Genomic DNA, 19156 nt, shown 5'->3' with positions numbered 1-19156 from the left:
ATACTGTTAGAATAAATGAGCAGAAACTGACAGTTGGGCCTTTCTCTGTAGAGAGATCACACAGGAATGTGGTTTGGTGACTTTGACTTGAATATACAAGGTTCACTGTCTAGAAATTTTTCTCTGGGCCTAAATTTATTCATTCATTTTGAAATTTGGATTTACCTTTTTATTATTATTATGTTTAATTTTTACAAGAAACAGAATGTAAACTGTTCTTAGGGAAGGCACACACATGTGTGCATGTAGGAACACACACACAGAGGTAAAACTGAAATGATGATGAGCAACATATATATGAAAGAGATTTATTAGATGGAGATGGAGAGACAGGGGAAAGAGAGATGGTGGGGGAGAGGAGTGCATGGACAGGGAGAGGGGAGAGCAAGAGAGCAAAAGTTAAGAGAGCAAGAGAGCAACAAAGTGGCAGTTTGGTCCTTTCATGGAAAAACTGAACCATGCCTGCCAGGTGTGACTATCTGTTGGGCAACACATGATGACATCACAGGTTGCTAGGCAACCCAGAAGCAGGCTGCCTAAATACTAACAATAACTGTGTTCTCTATATCACTCTCTACATGTTAATTTTGTCATTGTTGTGAGACACATGTGAGACCCCACTAGAATCTCACATAGGATCTGGGCTTACTCCATGACAGACCTCAATTCACTGTCAAAAGGACCAGGCCTAAGTTTCCATTTCCCTGAAGTGAGTTAACATTTACTGGAAAAACCACAGAAAATGGCCAATCAGAAGCCACCTGACCCTCTGCCGGACCATCTGACAGGACAGATAAGGTTGCTTGACTGCTGACCATTCCAAAAGTTGCCGCACTTTTTTTTTTTTTTTGCCTGTGTTTATAAATTTGAATAATCCAGTCATACTAAAGATTACCTAACCTATCCTGAAATTTTCCCTGAGTACCTATAAAAGAACCCTGTGAGCTCAATTCAGGGTTCTTCGCCATTTTACTTTGCAAGGATCCCAGCACAATGGATTTCTGCAGAATGAAATGTTCTTTGCTCTTTGCACACTATTTGAGTCTGGGGTGTTTTCTTTAGTGAGCTCTAGATGCTAACACACCGTTTATGGTTTAAGGGGCCCTTGGATGGCTGCAGATCTGGAATGTTCAGAGCATTAAATTTCCCAACTTGTCTATTCATGAGGATTCTACAAGCTATCTTCTACTTCCTTTCCTATTCTTTTCCCTTAAATGGGGGGATTTCAGGATTTTTTTAAGGGTCCTAATTAGCTTTATTATTTTACTTAGCAACACACCATCTAGTCCTCAATTTTCAGATTCTCTTTGAAGCAAAGTATTGGTAGAAGAAACAGATGAAAGTGGTCTCTTTGTTAACTTAGATAATTTACAAAAATACACAGGATTGAGTATGTGGTTTTAGATTAGAGATGCATTATTGTTATATTGGTTTATTTCTGTAAATGCCTTTGGCCTACTTAATCTGTGTCTCTTACATCCCTAAATCCAAGCAACAAGGATCCAAACTATTCAGAAGAAGCAGGGACTGGGAGGTGGCTCAGCAGTTAAGAGCACTTCCTGTGCTTGCAGAGGACCCCAAATAGCTTCTGTTCTTAGCACCTACATTGCATGGCTTGCAAATGCCTGTAACTCAAGCTCAGTGGAATCTGGAGTCCCTCTTTTGGTCTCAGTGGCACTCTGCCAAATGCCTTTCCGTCTGCATAGATGAATATTCTAAGTAGAAAAACTAGCTGTTTTCCATACTGCAAGGCCATTACTATTTGTGTGTGTGTGTGTGTGTGTGTCTGCATACATGCGCACATGTGTGGAAGTCAGAGGACAATTTTCAGGAGTAGCTTCCCACTTTTCACCTTGCTGAGACAACATATCTTTCTATGTTGCTGTCCTTTATCATCCAGACTAGCTGGCCCTTGAGATTCTCAGTGATTCATGTTTCCATCTCTCATCTTTCTTTAGGAGTGCTGAGATTGTTGAGGTGTGCCATCACACCTGTCTTTTTACAGGATCCAGATCCAGGAATCAAAGTTTGGCGCAGCTAGTGTTTCTACCCACTGAGCCATAGTCACAGCCTATTGACATTTATTGATACACAAATCCAGGCTTTGGTCCATACCACCTCCCTGGTTTTTTGGCCACTGTATTGATCGATTGGTCTCCATAATGGATAACTCATTGATCAACTTACAGTTCAAATTCTTTAATTAGCAAACTGAGACTTATTTCTTTCATGCATTTCTCTTGCCTTTCCTAGTATCTTATTTTCACCAGAAACACTGGGAAGCCCCATCAGAGATGACAGTTGCTCCTGGAGAAAGCAGGATCCTTTCTCGTGGTTTTTAGTTTTACAAATGAAGGAATTTAAGAATGGATACAAAATGAAGTGCAAGGACAATTTTTATAGTTTAAGAGAAAAAAAACCCAGGGCAGGCAAGCGGTAAATCTCAGCAGTTGCCTGGAAGAGGAAGATGAAGAGAAAAAAAAAAAAGCCCAAACAAGACAAAACAAAAAGAAAACCACACACATGGAGGACAAACAGCCACATGATAGTGGGTGGAAGTACTGGAAACAGATATGTAAGTTCTGGATAGCCTCCTAAAGTTGCTCTGCCTAGTTCGCCAGACCTCCAAAGATCACCAGGAACCAACTATGCTGCAAAACACATGAGGGTTTATTTAATACAAGCTCAAGCCTGGGTGGCGAAACGTCCCGTGGAAGCAGGAGAGGAATGTGCCTGGATAGTGTAGAGGAACAGGGTTTTAAAAGGGAAAAACCGCAAGCAGGGAGTTACATGCCTTGGTGGGCAAGGGAAATTGACTTTTGAAGTGATTGGTTTATTTTAGGTGCCAAGCCCATCATAAATGGTTCTGGCCTGGCCATCTGGGCTGGTTTCCCAGCAACTGTATCTCTAGTGGACAGGAAAAGAATGTGGTAAGGCTATTTCCTCCTTGCAGGTGGCTGGACATGTCTCCACCTTAGCTGGCCTTTGTTTGGGCTTGTGCTTTAAACTTTAAACCAATACCCCCTCAAAACTAATTTTTAATTCTTTGGTCTCTCAAAGTAAGAGAAAGGAGAAAAACAATAACAACAACAACAAAAAGAAACTTGGAAAGAGCTTTGGACTCAACAGACCCTCACAGTGGCCAGCAGGAATTGTATTAGGGTTTGGAATTCTGGTTAAAAAGGTATCTTAAATAACGTAAATAAGTTATCTTATTAAAAGCCTAATACCTTGTCTTGTATAGTAATAAGTAGGCCTTTAATGATATAAGGTATCCCTTCAACATGGCCCAAGATGAGTCTGCCATCATAGGAGTGGTCCAACCTTTTTGAAGATTCCCTTAATTAAGTCAATGACCTGCCTATCTTGAATTTTAGGTTTTCACTGGTGCCAGAGAGTTTATTATCTTGACCAGGAGGAGAAATAGGTGTCCTTTAATGGTACTTTGACATTCCGTTCTCTGAAAAGGTTACTCTATAATCATTAAGGAATCAGATCAGGACTCAGAGCATTGACACATTGAGTTCCTGGTCTTCAGTCAGGCCAGGCATTATGACATTTTCAGTTTATAGACAGACACAAATGGAGGTCCCTGTCCCTAAACTGCCCCAATTTATCCCTTCTCCTCAGCATTATTTTCCTTGCATTTCACTGTTTGTTTTAGTTTCTTAGTGTTCTTATCTGGTCTTAAGGCTTTAAAGATTTGCATGCCAATAAGTTTAAAGTTTGTATTTCCAGCCTAATCTTTCTTCTGAACTTCAGGCTCAAATATTCAGCCCCCTATTTAATGCCAGCCTGAATGTCTTACAGGCATCTCATGCATAAATCATTACAAAGGCATCCCCCCCGCCAGCATCAAATAACAAAGAGAATCAAAGGTATTTTCTTTATGACTTTATATATTACTACCCCAGAGCATTTGTTCTGTATATCTTTGTAGATATACAACCACTAATTTTTTTTTAAATTGAATTTTCAGTTTCCAAAATAATCTGGTGAAACATCACTTTACAAGCTGAATTTGGTCAGAGGACTGAACAATATTGAGTTCTTCTGCCCACTTAGTTACTGTCACCCTGAAATACAAAGAGTGACTTTTCAGAACTGTGGATTAAACGAGAAAGCCCCAGACAACATCCGCTTTTCTGAACAACGCCAGTGCTTCTGAAATATGGCATTTTGCTGTTGTTTCCATTTATGGTTTTTTAATTACTGACTTTATTTGCATGAAATGAGGATCTGGGTTGCCTAGGAGTTCATCTGTTCCTACTGCATTTTTTTTTTCTTAAACAGGCACAATTCAATGTAGTTTCCCTTGCTGCCTCCAACATTTTGACAGATCTTGCTGTCTTCTCTCCTTTCACTCTCTTCTCATTATTCCCTGGGAGAAGGGTTATGTTAAAAGCAGAAGATCAATAGTTTACAAGCCAGCCAATGAATGAAGAGTTGTAAGATTGGGAATAAGCTCTAGGGGATTGCTAAGAAAAAAGATGGCAGCAGTCTTTGACGCAAGGTTTGGCCTTAGTTTTCTTAGCTTGGTTCTGCAGCACTACTTTAAATTAACACAGTGCAGTATTAACAGTTACTCTAAGACCGTATGCAGTTCCATTAAAATGAAGTTTGACCTAACAATTTTCATAGAATCTTAAATCTCGATTTAGTTTCCATGCTGATTGTTGTCTTAGCTGAGGGTTTGGATTAAGAGGAAATCCTACACAATCAACATATCTTCCTAGGAAATCCATGGAATAAAGAAGCCTGGAGGTGTCATTTATTGCAAATAAAGAACATGACTTTTCTAAAACATAGTCTTCTCAGATTTGCCTGCCTTCATCATTACAAAGTCTTTGTAGTGGCATAAAAATTCTACACTGTGCTGACTAAGTTTCAGCTAGCAACAGAAGGTATGTGTCCACCATGAAGAAAAGGACATTTATTTCCACAGCCCAAGGCTCATGTTGATACATAACATTTTTGCATATCTTAAACTTTTTATGGCGATAATATTTAACAGCAAAAAGTCCTTTCACAATAATCTGCTTTGTGAATGGAATCTACATCTCTGGCGTGTATTGCCTTTTTGATAAGTCTGTCAGGACCTGAAAAAGAACCATTTGTTTTTGAGACAGAGTCTCACTAAGTAGCCTTAGCAGTCCTGGAGCTTGCTATGTAGACAAGGCTGGATTCAGACTCAAAGAGAATGGCCTGTCCCTGCCAATGCTGTGATTAAAGATCTTAACTTGGCAGAGAAAAAATTAGAAACACAACTAAAACCTGTTTCACTGGCTCATCCTTACATTGTTTACCATCATGGCATTTTAAGATTTATGTTTCTTTTATTTAGTGACCTTGATACTGATCAATTTTTTTCTGGTTACAAATACTAAATTTTTCTAATAAACTTTTGTTTTTATTTAAAGCTCTTTTAAGTAGTGTTTTCTATGAGGTTTTTATTAACCTGCTCAGGCCTTGTACTTTTATCTAAAATTTTTTGTTAAGTCGCTTTCTTAAACATTATTTATACAAATGTATTTTAAATGAAGATGTGTAATACATCTGTAATGAAAAATGTTACTTTCCACAAATAGATGCTAATGACAACAATAAATAAATGAAAATAAAAAAGATTTACATTTCTTCACCTTAAGTTGTAACAAGTTACTAGACTTTCTTTTTCTGTTGTTTTTAAACTTTACTTGTGTGTATGCTTTTCTCATCTATCCAACTTTATTAAAGATACTTTCAATAAACAATCATGGTATTTCAAGCAGGACATGGGCAGACATTAACAGTGTACAGGAACTTCCAAACTTTCTTCTTGTATAGACTACTCAAATCAGAAAACCACTATAAAACCCAATGAAATCTTCATTAAAAGTATCTTAGAGTGAGGGTTGACATTTCACATTAAGGATGTTGTTTAACAACTTTTCACAAGCTGACTCTGACTTTCAGGAAATGAAATGCAAATGGCAGAATTATCAATCTGAAGATCCACAATCTTTTATAAAAGGAACCACCAATGAGTCCTTTTATAAAAAGACACTCAATGATGTCACTGCAAAGTCCAGATTGCTCAATAGACTGGAAAACCAATTTGGGGGATCAGGTTCCAGCAGGTCTCTGGTTTTAAGGGAGTTAAGTCAATGTTGATGGTACAGGGGGAGGAGAATACAAAAATGAACTTAGAGTGTTCCCATACCACAAGGTATTTTGTGCCATGGGGACCACATAGGTCAGCACCGCGACGTCCTTTCTGGGAGCCAACAGACTCTTTCAAAATTATCAGAGAAAAATGTTTTCCATCATCAATCCACCTTGGGAGACATTTTATTAGTGACACGTGTTCTTTCCCCCAAACAATGAAGTGTTCTGTGTGCTAACACTAGAGCTTAAAAAAAAAAAAAGGTAAAACAAAAATTTTGCATTTTTATAAAACTTGGTTTAAAATAGTATTTCAAACTGTACAGTCACCAGACGCACACAGTTATCAAAAATGCGCACAGATCACTTGGCATCTCCAGCACGTTCAGCTTTCTGTGCCGGGTCTGTTAGGGCGCCTCCATTTTCCGCAGGATCATTTGCATCCTTACCGGCATCAGCTTTCCCTTCTTCCCCTTGGGCACCTCTGCAGGGGCCTTTTTAGGCTTGGGCTCTGGCTTTGGAGGAGCAGGTTTGGCAGATAGCTGTGCAATTCTTCTGCTTGGCCTTCACCTTGGCTTTATCTTGTTTAGCATCCCCGTCAGCCTTTCTTTTGGGCCTGGTGGCGGTGGTGGGGCGTTGGCGCTGGACATGCGTGGAGGGGAGGGGAGATACGGCGGTGCGCGGGTTTGGTCTGTCCGGGGGTCGCTCTTGCTGCTTCTTCACCTTAGCTTGTGTATTTATGGGTGGTATGCCTTTGTATGCAGTGTGTATCTATGTTTCCATGTGTGAGTGTGCACATGTGCACATGTAAAGTGCAGGCCTCGGACTGACATTGGATCTGAACTGCAATCTTTCCACGTCTGCAGTACGTGCTTAATCCACGGAGCCACATTTCTAGAGCTCTACCTTCCGGCAAAATAGCGATGCCTGCAGTTGTGAATTAAGTTTAACATTGTGGATAATATTAGGAAGATTCTGCCAAATCCCACACTTTCCCCATATTGGTGCACTACTATACCTTTTCCAAAGACCATTATACTCCCTTATAAAAAAGGAGCAGGGATTACATCAAAATGCCACATGAGTCTGGGTATGGAATAATAGAAATCTTGAGTGTTAAGGTCACAGGTTTCCACATTTTCACGGAGAGTCACATACTGGGACATTTAGGGTGCACTGATAAAAGGCATATAGACATAACTGAAATAGGGAAGATCCAACCTTGATCATATTTATACAGGATTTTTGTTTTGTTTTGATATTTGGCAAAATATGTTCGGGAATGAATTATTCCTCATTTTAAAGTAACGAATTGGTTACAGTTGTGTATAGAAACCCAAAGCTGTTACCTGCACAAGGGGCCTAGGTGTGCAGACACCTTGGTTTCTTTTGGGTTTTTGAGAATAGAGTCTTCTATCTACCCTGCCTGGCCTTGAACTCATTAACACCTGCCTCATTATTCTGAGTGCTGTGTTTCGGGGTGTGTTTTTAGCTTTGTAATCGTGTGTCAGTTTGTGTACAGGGCAGGTCTGAGGAAACACCAAGCAGCAAGCAGCAATAATTTGGGGAACTTGGGGAATTTTGGTTATCAAGTACTAACTTCCTGTAGCATGTTTTGTAATTGGTGGATTTACAGGGCTTTCAAAAGTCACACTTTTTGTAATATTTGGATTTTATATTTCTTCTACACCAGAAAAACAATAGTTTTCATAATAGAAATAGAAAAATGTTCTTTAAAATACTTTTTTTGTTTATGTATATGAAGGTTTTGTGTAGGTATGTTTGTATGTATGTGTACCTCTTGTGTATCTGGTGTCTTTGGAGGCCAGAAGAGAACACCATATCTCCTGGAACTGAAATTATAGATAGTTCTAAGCTGCCGGGTGGGTGCTGGTAATTGAATCTTGGGCCTACTATAAGAACAGAAAGTACTTTTAACTTCTGAGCCAACCTTCCAGCTCTGGGGAATTTTTTTTTTTTTTAAATTTACCTGCACGAATAGCTTATGGTAAAAATGAGTGAAGTATCGGTAGTTACCGACAGTTACACAGGCATTGAAGTAATCGCTGCTCATGTCTCCCTTTTTTCAACAGTGCAAATCCAAGTGGAGGAGAAAGAAGACGACACAGAGGAAAGCTCAAGTAAGCAAGGGTGGGCTCGTTAGGAAGAGTCCCCCGTGGATGGTAGGAAATGTGCTTGCTATCCTGTCGCTTGAACTACTACCTCAAATCACAGGAGTGTGTGTACATGCTTTTTCTTTCTTTCTTTTTCTGGCCTCATTGATCAGTGAGTAGAATCCCCACTCTATTCAGCTAGTGTGGACATGGCGTGTATATATGTGTGCACACATGCATGCCACACACAACTTGAAAGTAGTTCATTATAAAGCAAGTGGTAATTCTTGACATTTTCTTTCCTATTTCTGTTCTGTTTCCTTTGGGAAAGCCTCGGCTGATGACAAAGCTGATTGGCTTGCAGTGAACTACAGTATCATGTGTTTCAGGCTGGGCTTGGCAACACTCAGGAGGCAGCACTTTGGAGGCAGAGGCAGGTGAATTTCTGTGAGTTAAAGGCTAGTTTTGACTATGTAGTAAACTCCAGGCCACTGTGTTTCAACACACACACACACACACACACACACACACACACACACACACACACCTGTTTGTCATGCCCAAGTTGAATAAGATATTTAGGTTGACCAGATGATTCAACTGAAATAAAAGCATTCCTGTCCTGTGTAACCAGTTCTTATTGTGTGATTGACTATACAAGTTTCACTTTGGATATGTACAGCTCATGGTCATGAATTATAGTCCCTTTCCAGACACCTGGGTCACTCATGGTCAGGGATATAAGAAAGATCATTAGATGAGAAAATGTTTTGAATTTTTTAAACCACAAATGAAAGAGCAGCCTCTAAAGAAGAGTTCATTTAGAGGAGCACTGGACTGACATTTTAATATGCACAAACGGTAAGCAGAGTGTCCTGACTAAGAACCCCCACGCACCCCAAATGAAAACAGCCTGGAGCCTCACTACATCTTGGTATCATTGCTTGAATGAGAATCAAGTCTGTTTCAAAAGTGCCAATTAATAGACAGCCTTGAACATCCGCTGCTTACAGTTTGGATATCTAGAATCTAGATAAACTATTAAAGTCTGCCTTTTTTTTTTTGTTTTTTTTTTGTTTTTTTTTTTTTTTGTTTCTACATTGCAGCAAGCAATTGTAATAATCTATATGTCGCCCGTGGTAAACCATGCAAATTTAGTAGAATAGATTTTTCAGTTTTTATTAATATTTTAAGCAAATTTATTTCAGAACTTTTCCTATCCTCATCCTTGTACCAGTTTTATGGTACATATGAAATTAGAGACAAGGTTTTATGTATCTCAGCCTGACCTTGACCTTTCCATGTAGCTGAAGATGACCTTAAACTTCTGATATTCTTGCCTGTACTTAATGAAGTGTTAGTATTACAGGCATATGCTACTATTTCAAAACTCTTTTTCTTAGCACATAATAGTTCCACAAAGTGATAGATTTTATTATGACATTTTTATACATGAATATATGTACTTTGGCCATATTTACTCCCAAATTGTGATTTTTTTTAGATTTTATTAATTTTATGATTAGCATATAAAATAATGGGTTTCACTATGATGTTTTTATACACACATGTCATTTTTTTATGTGTCTCCAGTCTACCTGCCTCTTGCTGAGATCCTTTTTCTCATATAGTTCTTACTTCTGCTTTCATAGCATATGAATTCCATTACCCTCTCTTTTTCTCCATGTTCACTTCTTTAACTTCTCTTTGGCCTTTTTCATGCTCATGTTTCTGCTTCATCTCTCTCTCTTATTCTTGTCACACACACACACACACACACACACACACACACACACACACACACTTAAATCTAGAGTCCACATTTGTTTTTCCTCCCAAAAATCTGTTTTAGGCAAACAAACTTTTTACAAAGCATTTTCACAGGAAAGGAGTCAAGTCTTTCCCCAGTGTTATGTGGGAGTTTTTCTTCCTTGCTCCAGTTTTGGCGGATGAGGGATGCTACACACTTCTAGGGTAGGTACAAAGGTTATTCATTCTCTTAATTGTTGGTAGATCTCAAAACACAGGCCCCTTTCATACCTTACCCATTTCTGGACCTGAATTGCCCTGTGAAGAAAAGGACATGCCATCCTTCTGACTCAAGGAGCTCTCGTGACTGGGCATGGTCCAGGTCTAGCTCCTTCTTGCCTGTAAAACAGAATTCCTGACCCCAAACTGAATTGTAGCCTGAAGAATGGATTCAGACTAACCTTCTATCTCCACCCTTTCCTCCATGGAAAGATGACTTGTTTGGTCAGATTTTATTGATGTCTTCAACTTTTTTTTTACTTTCTTAGGAAATCTTTGTCCTCTTCTCCAAGCAAAACCAGCCTTAGACAGCCTGGCCCTGATTCTTTGACTGGGAGGATGAAATTGGGGTGGGAGGAGGTTCTCGTTCATCCATCAAACATTATGGCAAAGGGAAACACCAAAACTGACAAGGGTAAAGTAAGCTGGCTGACACTGGAGCTCTCGCCAATGAGGGGTGAAGAAGAGAAAAGGAAGGGGATGTAAAAGGTTAAAGATCTGGGCAGTGTAGTTGGGGATGCCCTTTGGGAGCTGTCAGTCACCTTCCCATCCCACCATAGACCCCGTAACTCTACACTGGCTTTCAAACATGGAAACCATCACTGACATGAAGCCATCACCAAGGTCTGCCCTTCTGTCCATTTCTTTTGGTCTCTGAGCAGGAGCTACCTTGTTCCCTAGGGTGAAGGCTATGCCCACATGGCTGGGCAGTGATGGAGCTGGAATATAGGTTATACAGACTTCTACAGTTAAGGCTTTTCTGGACTCCAGCTTTTGGTTCCTTGGCAAAGATGAGTAGGAGGAAACCTCACACCAGCTCTCTCAGAGACTTGAAGAACACACTCATTTGGGGTTCCCCAGCCCATATTCCATAAAAAGCAAAAAAAGGAAACAGACAAGCTTTTTCCTGGAGCCCTCAGTCTGCACTTGCTTGTGTACCTCAGCAGAAGAGCTCTGATGCTCAAAGTTTTTTCAAGTTGTCACACCAGGACATGAGGTCCAAGAGCTTGGAGACACTAGGACCTACTATCTGCCACCTTCGCAGAGTCCACTTAAAAGCTGTTTTAAAACTTAGTTCCACTTAGATTGAAACAATGATGCATGACAGAATTCTTACATACACTGGTGCTTGTGTATGTCTGTCTCAGAATGAGACTTACTCTGGTGGCTCTTCAGTGTTCCCTGAATTTGTGTTTGTTAGGTAGATTGATTGTTCTATGGTGTTAATTAGGCCAAATTAGTAAACTGTGTCATCAGTATCTACATTTACTTATTTTTATTGTTGCAAGAGCATATCATAAAAGATTTATCCTGTCAATGTTTTTTGTGACGTGTACAGCATGTCACTGTTGTTGCTGGGTACCTGTAAGGCTTGGTTCCAGGATGCCAGAGAATCCCCAAGACTGCAGATGCATAAGCAGCTTCTATAAAATGCTGTAGTAGTTTGTTACCTGTGTAGAGCAGTGTTAGGGGACAATGGTGAGACATTCAGTAATGACAGTTTCTCTAGTATTTTTGAGGCTTTGAGGTTGAGGCTATGGATACAAAATGCAAGGATATGAACAGACTAAGTATTATATTGTACCATAGATCCCTATACTTATTTGCAACTTTATGTCTGTTTATAAAAACAGGACATTTCTGGTTCTTCCTGGACCTTGGCAGCTACAATTCTATTGTTCACTCTGAGCCTGAATCGTTTAGGTTTCTCATATGAGTGTAATCATACAGTTTTTGTCTTTCTGTGTGTGGCTTATGTCACTGGATGTAGCATCTTCAGTGTTCGCACACATACAAAACAGCAGTATCTCCTGCATTTTAGAGCCCGAATGTCCCATTATCTGAACACTGTACATTTTTTTTTGTCTCTGATGACATGTGTTTATGTTGTTCCATATCTTGGCTGTTGAGAACACTGCTTCATTGACTATGGAGTAATAACACCTCTTCAAGATCTCAAGTCAGTTCTTTTGGGTAAATGCCTGTAGTTGGCATTGCTGAAACACTGTCTACTTTTATTTCCCATTTGTAAAGAATTTCATGCTTTTCATGGTGGGAGCACTATTTTACCCACCCACCAGCACTGCACCTGGGTTTCAATGTCTTCACATCTTTGCCATCACTTACTATACTTTTAATAACAGTTGCCTTAATAAGAGTGAACTAATATCTCACATCAGGTTTGGTTTCCATTTCCCTAACTCTTAAAGGTGTTAAGCACACACATCCATATGGCTATTGGTCATTTTGAATGTCTTCTTTAGAGAAATCTCTATTAAAGGCTTTTAATTATTTTAAAGCATAAACCATTACTTTTATTTTATTATTTAGTCATAGTAGTGTCTTATGTATTTTGGACACCAGTCCCTTCTCAGATACATACTTTGCAAATATGTCTTTTATTCCATAAATTATCTCTTAGTGAACTATTTCCATTGACATACAAAAGCTTTTCCTTTGATGAGGTCCTGTGGCTAAGCGCAGCAGTTCTTTTCTTGGTGAATGCAAAGCAGATAAACATGACCCAAAGGTAGAGGAATGGAGACAGGTTTACTGTCTGCAGCTGGGACAAGAGCATTGGAGTTATTCCAAAAGCAATGTCGTCCGTCTTTGAGCAAAGAAAGCCTGAGGCTCTCATGCACTAAGCCTAAACCTATTGGTGCAAGGCAGCTCTTTAGAGGTTGGTACATCTGGAGCACCTTCAGTTTATGATGTGAATTCTGGAGCATGCTCAGTTTAAGGTTATTTGTGAAGGAGGAAAAATAAGTCAACACATTCTTGGGCACGATTAGTTAAAGGTCATGGGCATATGGTCAAAAGGTTACTATGATGGACAAAAATATTTTCAGCCATGTTTAGCAGGCATTCTAAAGATGTCAGACAGAAATATTCTTGGAACGCTAAAGTGCTTTTCTCCAAAATGATTTTTAGCTGAAAGCATAGGAAAAGGAGATATTGAAGTAGTATTAATGTAGGACTTTGCCCTTAAGGGCACCTTTCTGTCTTGGCTCCGGACTGTCCCACTTACTATGATTTTTCTTTTATTAGTTGTACCTTTGATCTCATGTCCAAGAAAGCATTATTAAAATCAATACTATAAAGCCTTTCCAGCATGTATTTCTGGAATTCTAAAATTTTCTGTCTAACATCAAGTCTAATACATTTTGAATTGATATTTGTATGTATAAATTTGTATGTGTAAACTAGGGGTTTAAGTCTTTTTTATAGAGCATCTAATTTTTCTAGTGTCATTTGTTGATGACCTTATTGTGTATAATTTAGGATAATTTTGAGAATCACTTGACTGCCTATATTCATGTTTACTTTAGAGGCTCTCTGTTCTCTTCTACTGGGCTATATGGGATGTTTTCTTATATAAACACCATTTTAGTTTTAGTAATTAATGTATTTTGAAGTCAGGTAATGTGAGACAACTTTGTTATTCTTTTTAGATTTTTATTTATTCTTTTCTAATTTCATAGATATGTAAAGTGTTTTGACCGTATTCTCCCCATTTTCTTTGGTTCTCCTCTTTCAACTTTTAATGAAACCCATCTTCTTCCAATCAACCCTTTACCTCCTAGTCTGATGTCTTTTTTGTTTGTGATCTGCTGATGTAATTAGAGTTTCGTGGACATGCATAGGTTGGGTGTTATTTACTTGATCAAGGACAAGTTAGTAGCAGCTACAACTCTGAGATGTATGAGTTTCCTTCTTCCAACAAGCACCTATCTATAGGTCCTTAGTGAGGGAGAGGGCCTTATGAGCCCCCTCTCTCATACATGATGGGATGTTCAGGTCCTTGGTAGATAGCTACTGATGCTATAAGCTCATATGTGCAATGTCATGTCTAGGAATAAGTTCTTCACAGCACTTCTTTTTATGCTTTGAATTTTATATTTTCCTGTCCCTTTCATCTTCAGTGTTCCATGATCATTAAAAGGGCCTAATATTATATATATATGTGTATTATTTGTTTAAGGCTGAGCACTAAAAAGTCAATAGTTCTCAGAACTTTAACCACTTGAAGAGTCTCTGCATTGTCTACTACCTACTGTTAAAAAAAATAAAGTTTCTTTGACCAAAGGTTTAACAGTATTAGACCATGGGTACAAGTGTAAATATATTTAGAAAGCAGTTTGACAACATGTTTGTTTAGCAAAATAACAGTATCAGGTCTCTCATCCCTCGAGAGGAAGTCATGGGCTTTTGATAGGTGTACAGTGCAAGGCGTGAAATTTTTTCTGTGGAACATATCTCAGATCCAAGCAGGAATAGTTGGTTAGATCCATAAGAGCCTTGCCATTATTGCACCAAATCTTGCTCGGCAAATTAGTATTGTATCTTGCAAGATTCCTCATTGTGTTATTTCACATCAAGAATGCTCTTTATATTTTGGATGTTTTGAGATTTCATATAAGTAGTTTGAGTTTCTCTTCTTTGGAAAAAAAATGATATTGAGACTGTAATTGAGTTTGCTTTGAGTATTACACAACTTTGGGCATTTTAATAATACTATTTCAAGATATGGATGTAATGTCTTTCCACTTCTTGCATAATTTTTAACTTTCTTCATCATCATTTTTTTTCCTACTGTATAAGATGTCTTGAACTTCCTCAGTAAAATTTATTCAAAAGTGTTTTGTTCTTTTTCTGGCTCTTCTAAATTCAATTGCCTTATTAATTTCCCTTTTAGATCATTCACTCTTAGTGTAAAAAAGTACAACTGAATTTTATATATCAATTTTATAAGTACTGTGATTCTTTACTAAATTCATTTATTTGTTCTAACATGTTTGCAAAGTCTTGAGGTTTTCTACATGTAAGATTATGTCATCTGCAAACAGAAAGTTTACTTTTGCTTCTTGCTGGTTCTAAGTGAGGGATTTTCAATACTATGTTGAAAGAGTTGGCTTTTTTGGTTTATTCATAAATTTAGAGAGAAAACTTTGATTTCCCCCCCACTATTGACTGCACTAGTGTTTATATATGGCCTTTATTATGGTGAGGTGATTTTTCTTATTTTGTAAAATGCTTTTACATGTAACTTTACGTGTTCAGTTTTGGTAAGTGCTTTTCTGCAACTATTGATGTGTTCTTTGTCCTTAATTGTCAGTGTAGTAATGTTACCTTTTTTGATTTTTGAATATTGAGCCATTCTTATATCTCATTGATGAACCCTACCCTGTTATAGCATACAATCCTTTTACTATGTTGCTATATTTCATTGTGAAATTTTGCATCTACATTCATCAGAAAACAATTTTCTTTAGCCTCTTGGGTTCGACATAGTGTGGGTCTCATGTAGCAAGTTAAGAAATGTTCTTCCTCTTCAGTTTCGAAGTGTTTCATAAGTAGTTGCACTAACTCTTCTTTAAAGTCTATTAAATTTACCAGTCAAAGAAATACATGAATTATGTATGTTTTTAAAATTTTTAACATTTTTATTGCTGTTTTGTCTTTATGTCTGCCTGGGAGTATTAGCTCCTGAAGTTACAGACATTTGTGGGCTGCCATGTGGGTGCTGGGAATTGAACCTGGGACTTCCGGAAGAACAACCAGTGCTCTTAACGACTGAGCCATCTTTCCAGACCCCTGAGCTATATATATTTTTTAAAAGATAGAAAAATATAATTTCAGAATTGATAAAAAATAATAGTTGGGGTCAATAATGAAGATAAGCTTAGGTGTGGTATCTGTAGTTCCAAATACTTGGGAAACTGAAGTAAGAAAATTGATTAAATCCAGTAGTTTGTGCCAACCTTGCCAAATAAGGCAGACCCTAACATGAATAATTAAATAGTAAAACAACGGTGAATAATTTGAACTAGGAAGAATCTCAAGAATTTTATCAATTTCTCTAAAACTGTTTTGGCTTGTAGAAATTTCCCTGTGAGTCCAGATCTCTGTTTTAAGAAATCTAGTAACAAATACACAGAGCTTTATAATTCTGCCAGCACATGTTAGATTGTGATCTCCAAACTTGAACCTGATTTGAATGGTTTTCAAAATCATAATATGTTGCTAAGTTCCAGGTCATTGATTTATCTTAATAAATAAATACTGGAACGGTAAAGATGAATTGCAATGCATTGACCCCAGATTTGCATATTTGAAAAGATGATCCACAGAGCAAAATAAAGTTAGCGGTTTGTATGTGTAGAAAGAGTGTTGCTTTTTATGCTGTGGGGAACTGATTGTTGCAGTCACCAGTACACGACACACTTCCTTAAAAGCAAAAACAAGAATAAACTTGTTAGTGAGAGAAAACAAGTGCTTTCTGATGCTGCTTACTGATATATCAGCTGTTGTGTTCAGGTGAAGAAGATAAACTACCTAGAAGAGAGAGCTTGAGACCAAAAAGGAAACGGACCAGGGATGTCATCAATGAGGATGATCCTGAACCTGAGCCAGAGGATGAAGAAACAAGGAAGGCAAGAGAAAAAGAAAGGCGGAGGAGGCTGAGGAGAGGAGCGTAAGTTATTTCTCCTGTATAAGTGACATTATGTACACACACAAAAAAGGAGATTGCTCCACATGGGGATGCACTGGGCTTCAGATCCATCATTAAAACTTTTAGTAAGACAAGCTTAATCTGATTCTGTCCTTTAACTCCACTCAAATATATTTAAATACTAAAATACAGTTCTTTAAAAATGAATACACACTAAGAATAGACTATAAAAATTCCCTTGTAAAACTTAAATTGTTACCTGTTGTTACAATATTATGGTTGTTTTAAATATTTGAGAATTAGTACATCAGCTGTATACAGTGTAACCTGAGATACATAGAAAACTCAAGAAGAATGAGCTCAGGTATCTTTATTTTATGGAGAAGTATTTGGTAAACTGACTAAATCTAGTACAAGAGTTATGAATGCTTTTTATAGTTTTATGGGTTTTTTAAATAAAGAAAATGGGTACAAGACAGAGCTGAATGTAGTATTCAAAGCCTAAAATGTTAAGTGCTAGAAATTTTAAAGAAAGTGTGATGGCCTCTGTTGTAGAATGTTGGGAAACACATACATACACACACTCTTTCTCACACACACATGTACGTAGTTTGTTGTGGTACTTTTTTTGAAGACAAGGTCTTACTCTTTAAGCCTTGGGTGGTGTGGAACTCACTAGTAAACCAGGCTGGCTTCTGAAGTGCTAAGATTAAAGGTGTCAGCCACCACACTCAGATCATATTTATATTAAAAAAAATTTCAGCATCTTTTAGCTTCAAACTTTTACTTCTTAAGCTGTAGAGGCTGATGTGTTTGTATGCTATTTTTAAAAGATCCAAGAAGATTATTTCCTGGATTACTAGAAATTTGCAGATGGTGGGGGTGGGAGAGGTGGCAGGGAGAGGAGGGAAAGTGTGTCTTGCACACATTCAATCATGGAAAACCTAGACTCTTTGGAAAGGATTCAAGCAGCAAGCCAACCTGTTCTATCTATCCATTAAGGCTTCAGGGCTTTGTGGACTACCACCAGGCAGTTGAATCCAGTACTCCTCCTCTACCTTGTCCTGCTGAGACGATACCTTTCAGCATTTGATACCTCTGTTACATTAACCCCAGAAATAATCATTATTAAATGAAACCATATGAATATTTGTCAGGTAGGAAAGCAAAATTGCACTTCTTCCTAGAATAACAAGTAACCAGATTGATTTCTTAATGTTTTTAGCTTTAGTTTTGATTTTCCTGTCTACTGTTATGTGTTTTTCCTCCCTGAACTTTATCTCTCTTTTTCTTGAACACCAAGATATCATTTGCTTTAAATCTTAACTCTGATATTTTTACTTGCTTTTTCTTTTTTAGCAGGCATTTTTAAAAATCCAAATGCAATCTAATTTTAAGTCCCGTGTAATGTTATGATGGCTACAGTGTATTCTTATAAAGGAATATGTCCTGTTAGCAAAGCTTGTTTGTTTGTGTTTGTTTTTTTCTAGGAGGGATTTAATCAAGAAAACATCACCAGTGCACACATGTATGCCATAAATTTCATAGTAGAATTTGCCTTTCCTCTTAATTTGTGCCCAAGGCGGGGGGGGGGCACTTTCTGAGAAGATAAACTGGGCTGGAATTTTTCTGCTTTCCTGGCCCACCTTGGGCTTTCATATAAAACGCTCTGCCTCTGGGAAACATGCCCATGCTTATCAGTTAGAGCTTCTTCTATGAGAGGGCCTCATCTCAGTTGGTCTCGCTTCCATTTTGGTTTTGAGAAGACTAAAAGCACCTACTTGCATGTCACACCCCATTTCCCTAACTCTCTACATAGCCTACTTTAGACTCCAAGAAATTTTCAAATTAGTTGCCATCACGGTTAGTTCCAGCTAATATTTCAGGGTTTATTTTCTATTGTTTTCTTTGTAGATTAGAATCTGCTGTTAAGAAGAAAAATGTGTTTGGAAATATACTTTGAAGAAAATTATCAGACAATTGAGAACACATTGATCTAAGTGAATTAATTCAGAATCTTTCTTCTTTAAATATTCAAGCGAAGCCTCAGGGAGGTGTCCCTTGCCCTCACACATATTTTAAACCAAGTAAATATAAGGTTGTAATGCTGTCTGTGGTAATGGTTGAGATGTATTCCCTTGTTAGACAGTATAGAGTATTTCTAGTGATATCACAGGCTTTTTCTGACCCACTTTTAAACAAATAGGCAAAATGTTCATAGTAGTGAAAATTGAGTATATTATGCTTTCTTTTTTCCTCACAACTGTTGGTAAGCTTAAGATAGAAAGTCTTTTTTGCACAGAGCAGTTCTGAATTTCAGAAGATAGAACATATGTCATATGTACATTTATGTATATATATTTTTAAAGAGTTCTTTCTTGAGTGGTTCTTAGATAAGTTGTTTCAATATAATGCT

General features: G+C 37.9%; 1 protein-coding gene and 1 pseudogene across 1 annotated transcript in view; one reads left to right on the top strand and one right to left on the bottom strand.

Moving 5' to 3' along the window:
- Positions 1–6507: 6507 nt before the first annotated feature.
- LOC110565700 (non-histone chromosomal protein HMG-17-like) lies at positions 6508–7178 on the bottom strand (annotated as a pseudogene).
- Positions 7179–8158: 980 nt separating this feature from the next.
- Tmc1 (transmembrane channel like 1) overlaps positions 8159–19156 on the top strand; it is a 118804-nt gene continuing 107806 nt past the window's right edge. The window contains exons 1-3 of the mRNA XM_060391752.1: positions 8159–8285; positions 15134–15136; positions 16605–16761. Of these exons, the coding sequence (XP_060247735.1) occupies positions 8159–8285; positions 15134–15136; positions 16605–16761 (287 nt within the window). The remainder of the gene's footprint in view (positions 8286–15133; positions 15137–16604; positions 16762–19156) is intronic.

This window comes from Meriones unguiculatus, chromosome 1, assembly GCF_030254825.1.
Source record: "Meriones unguiculatus strain TT.TT164.6M chromosome 1, Bangor_MerUng_6.1, whole genome shotgun sequence".
In the NCBI taxonomy this organism is placed as follows: domain Eukaryota; kingdom Metazoa; phylum Chordata; class Mammalia; order Rodentia; family Muridae; genus Meriones; species Meriones unguiculatus.
This window is presented reverse-complemented; position numbering and strand designations above follow the sequence as displayed.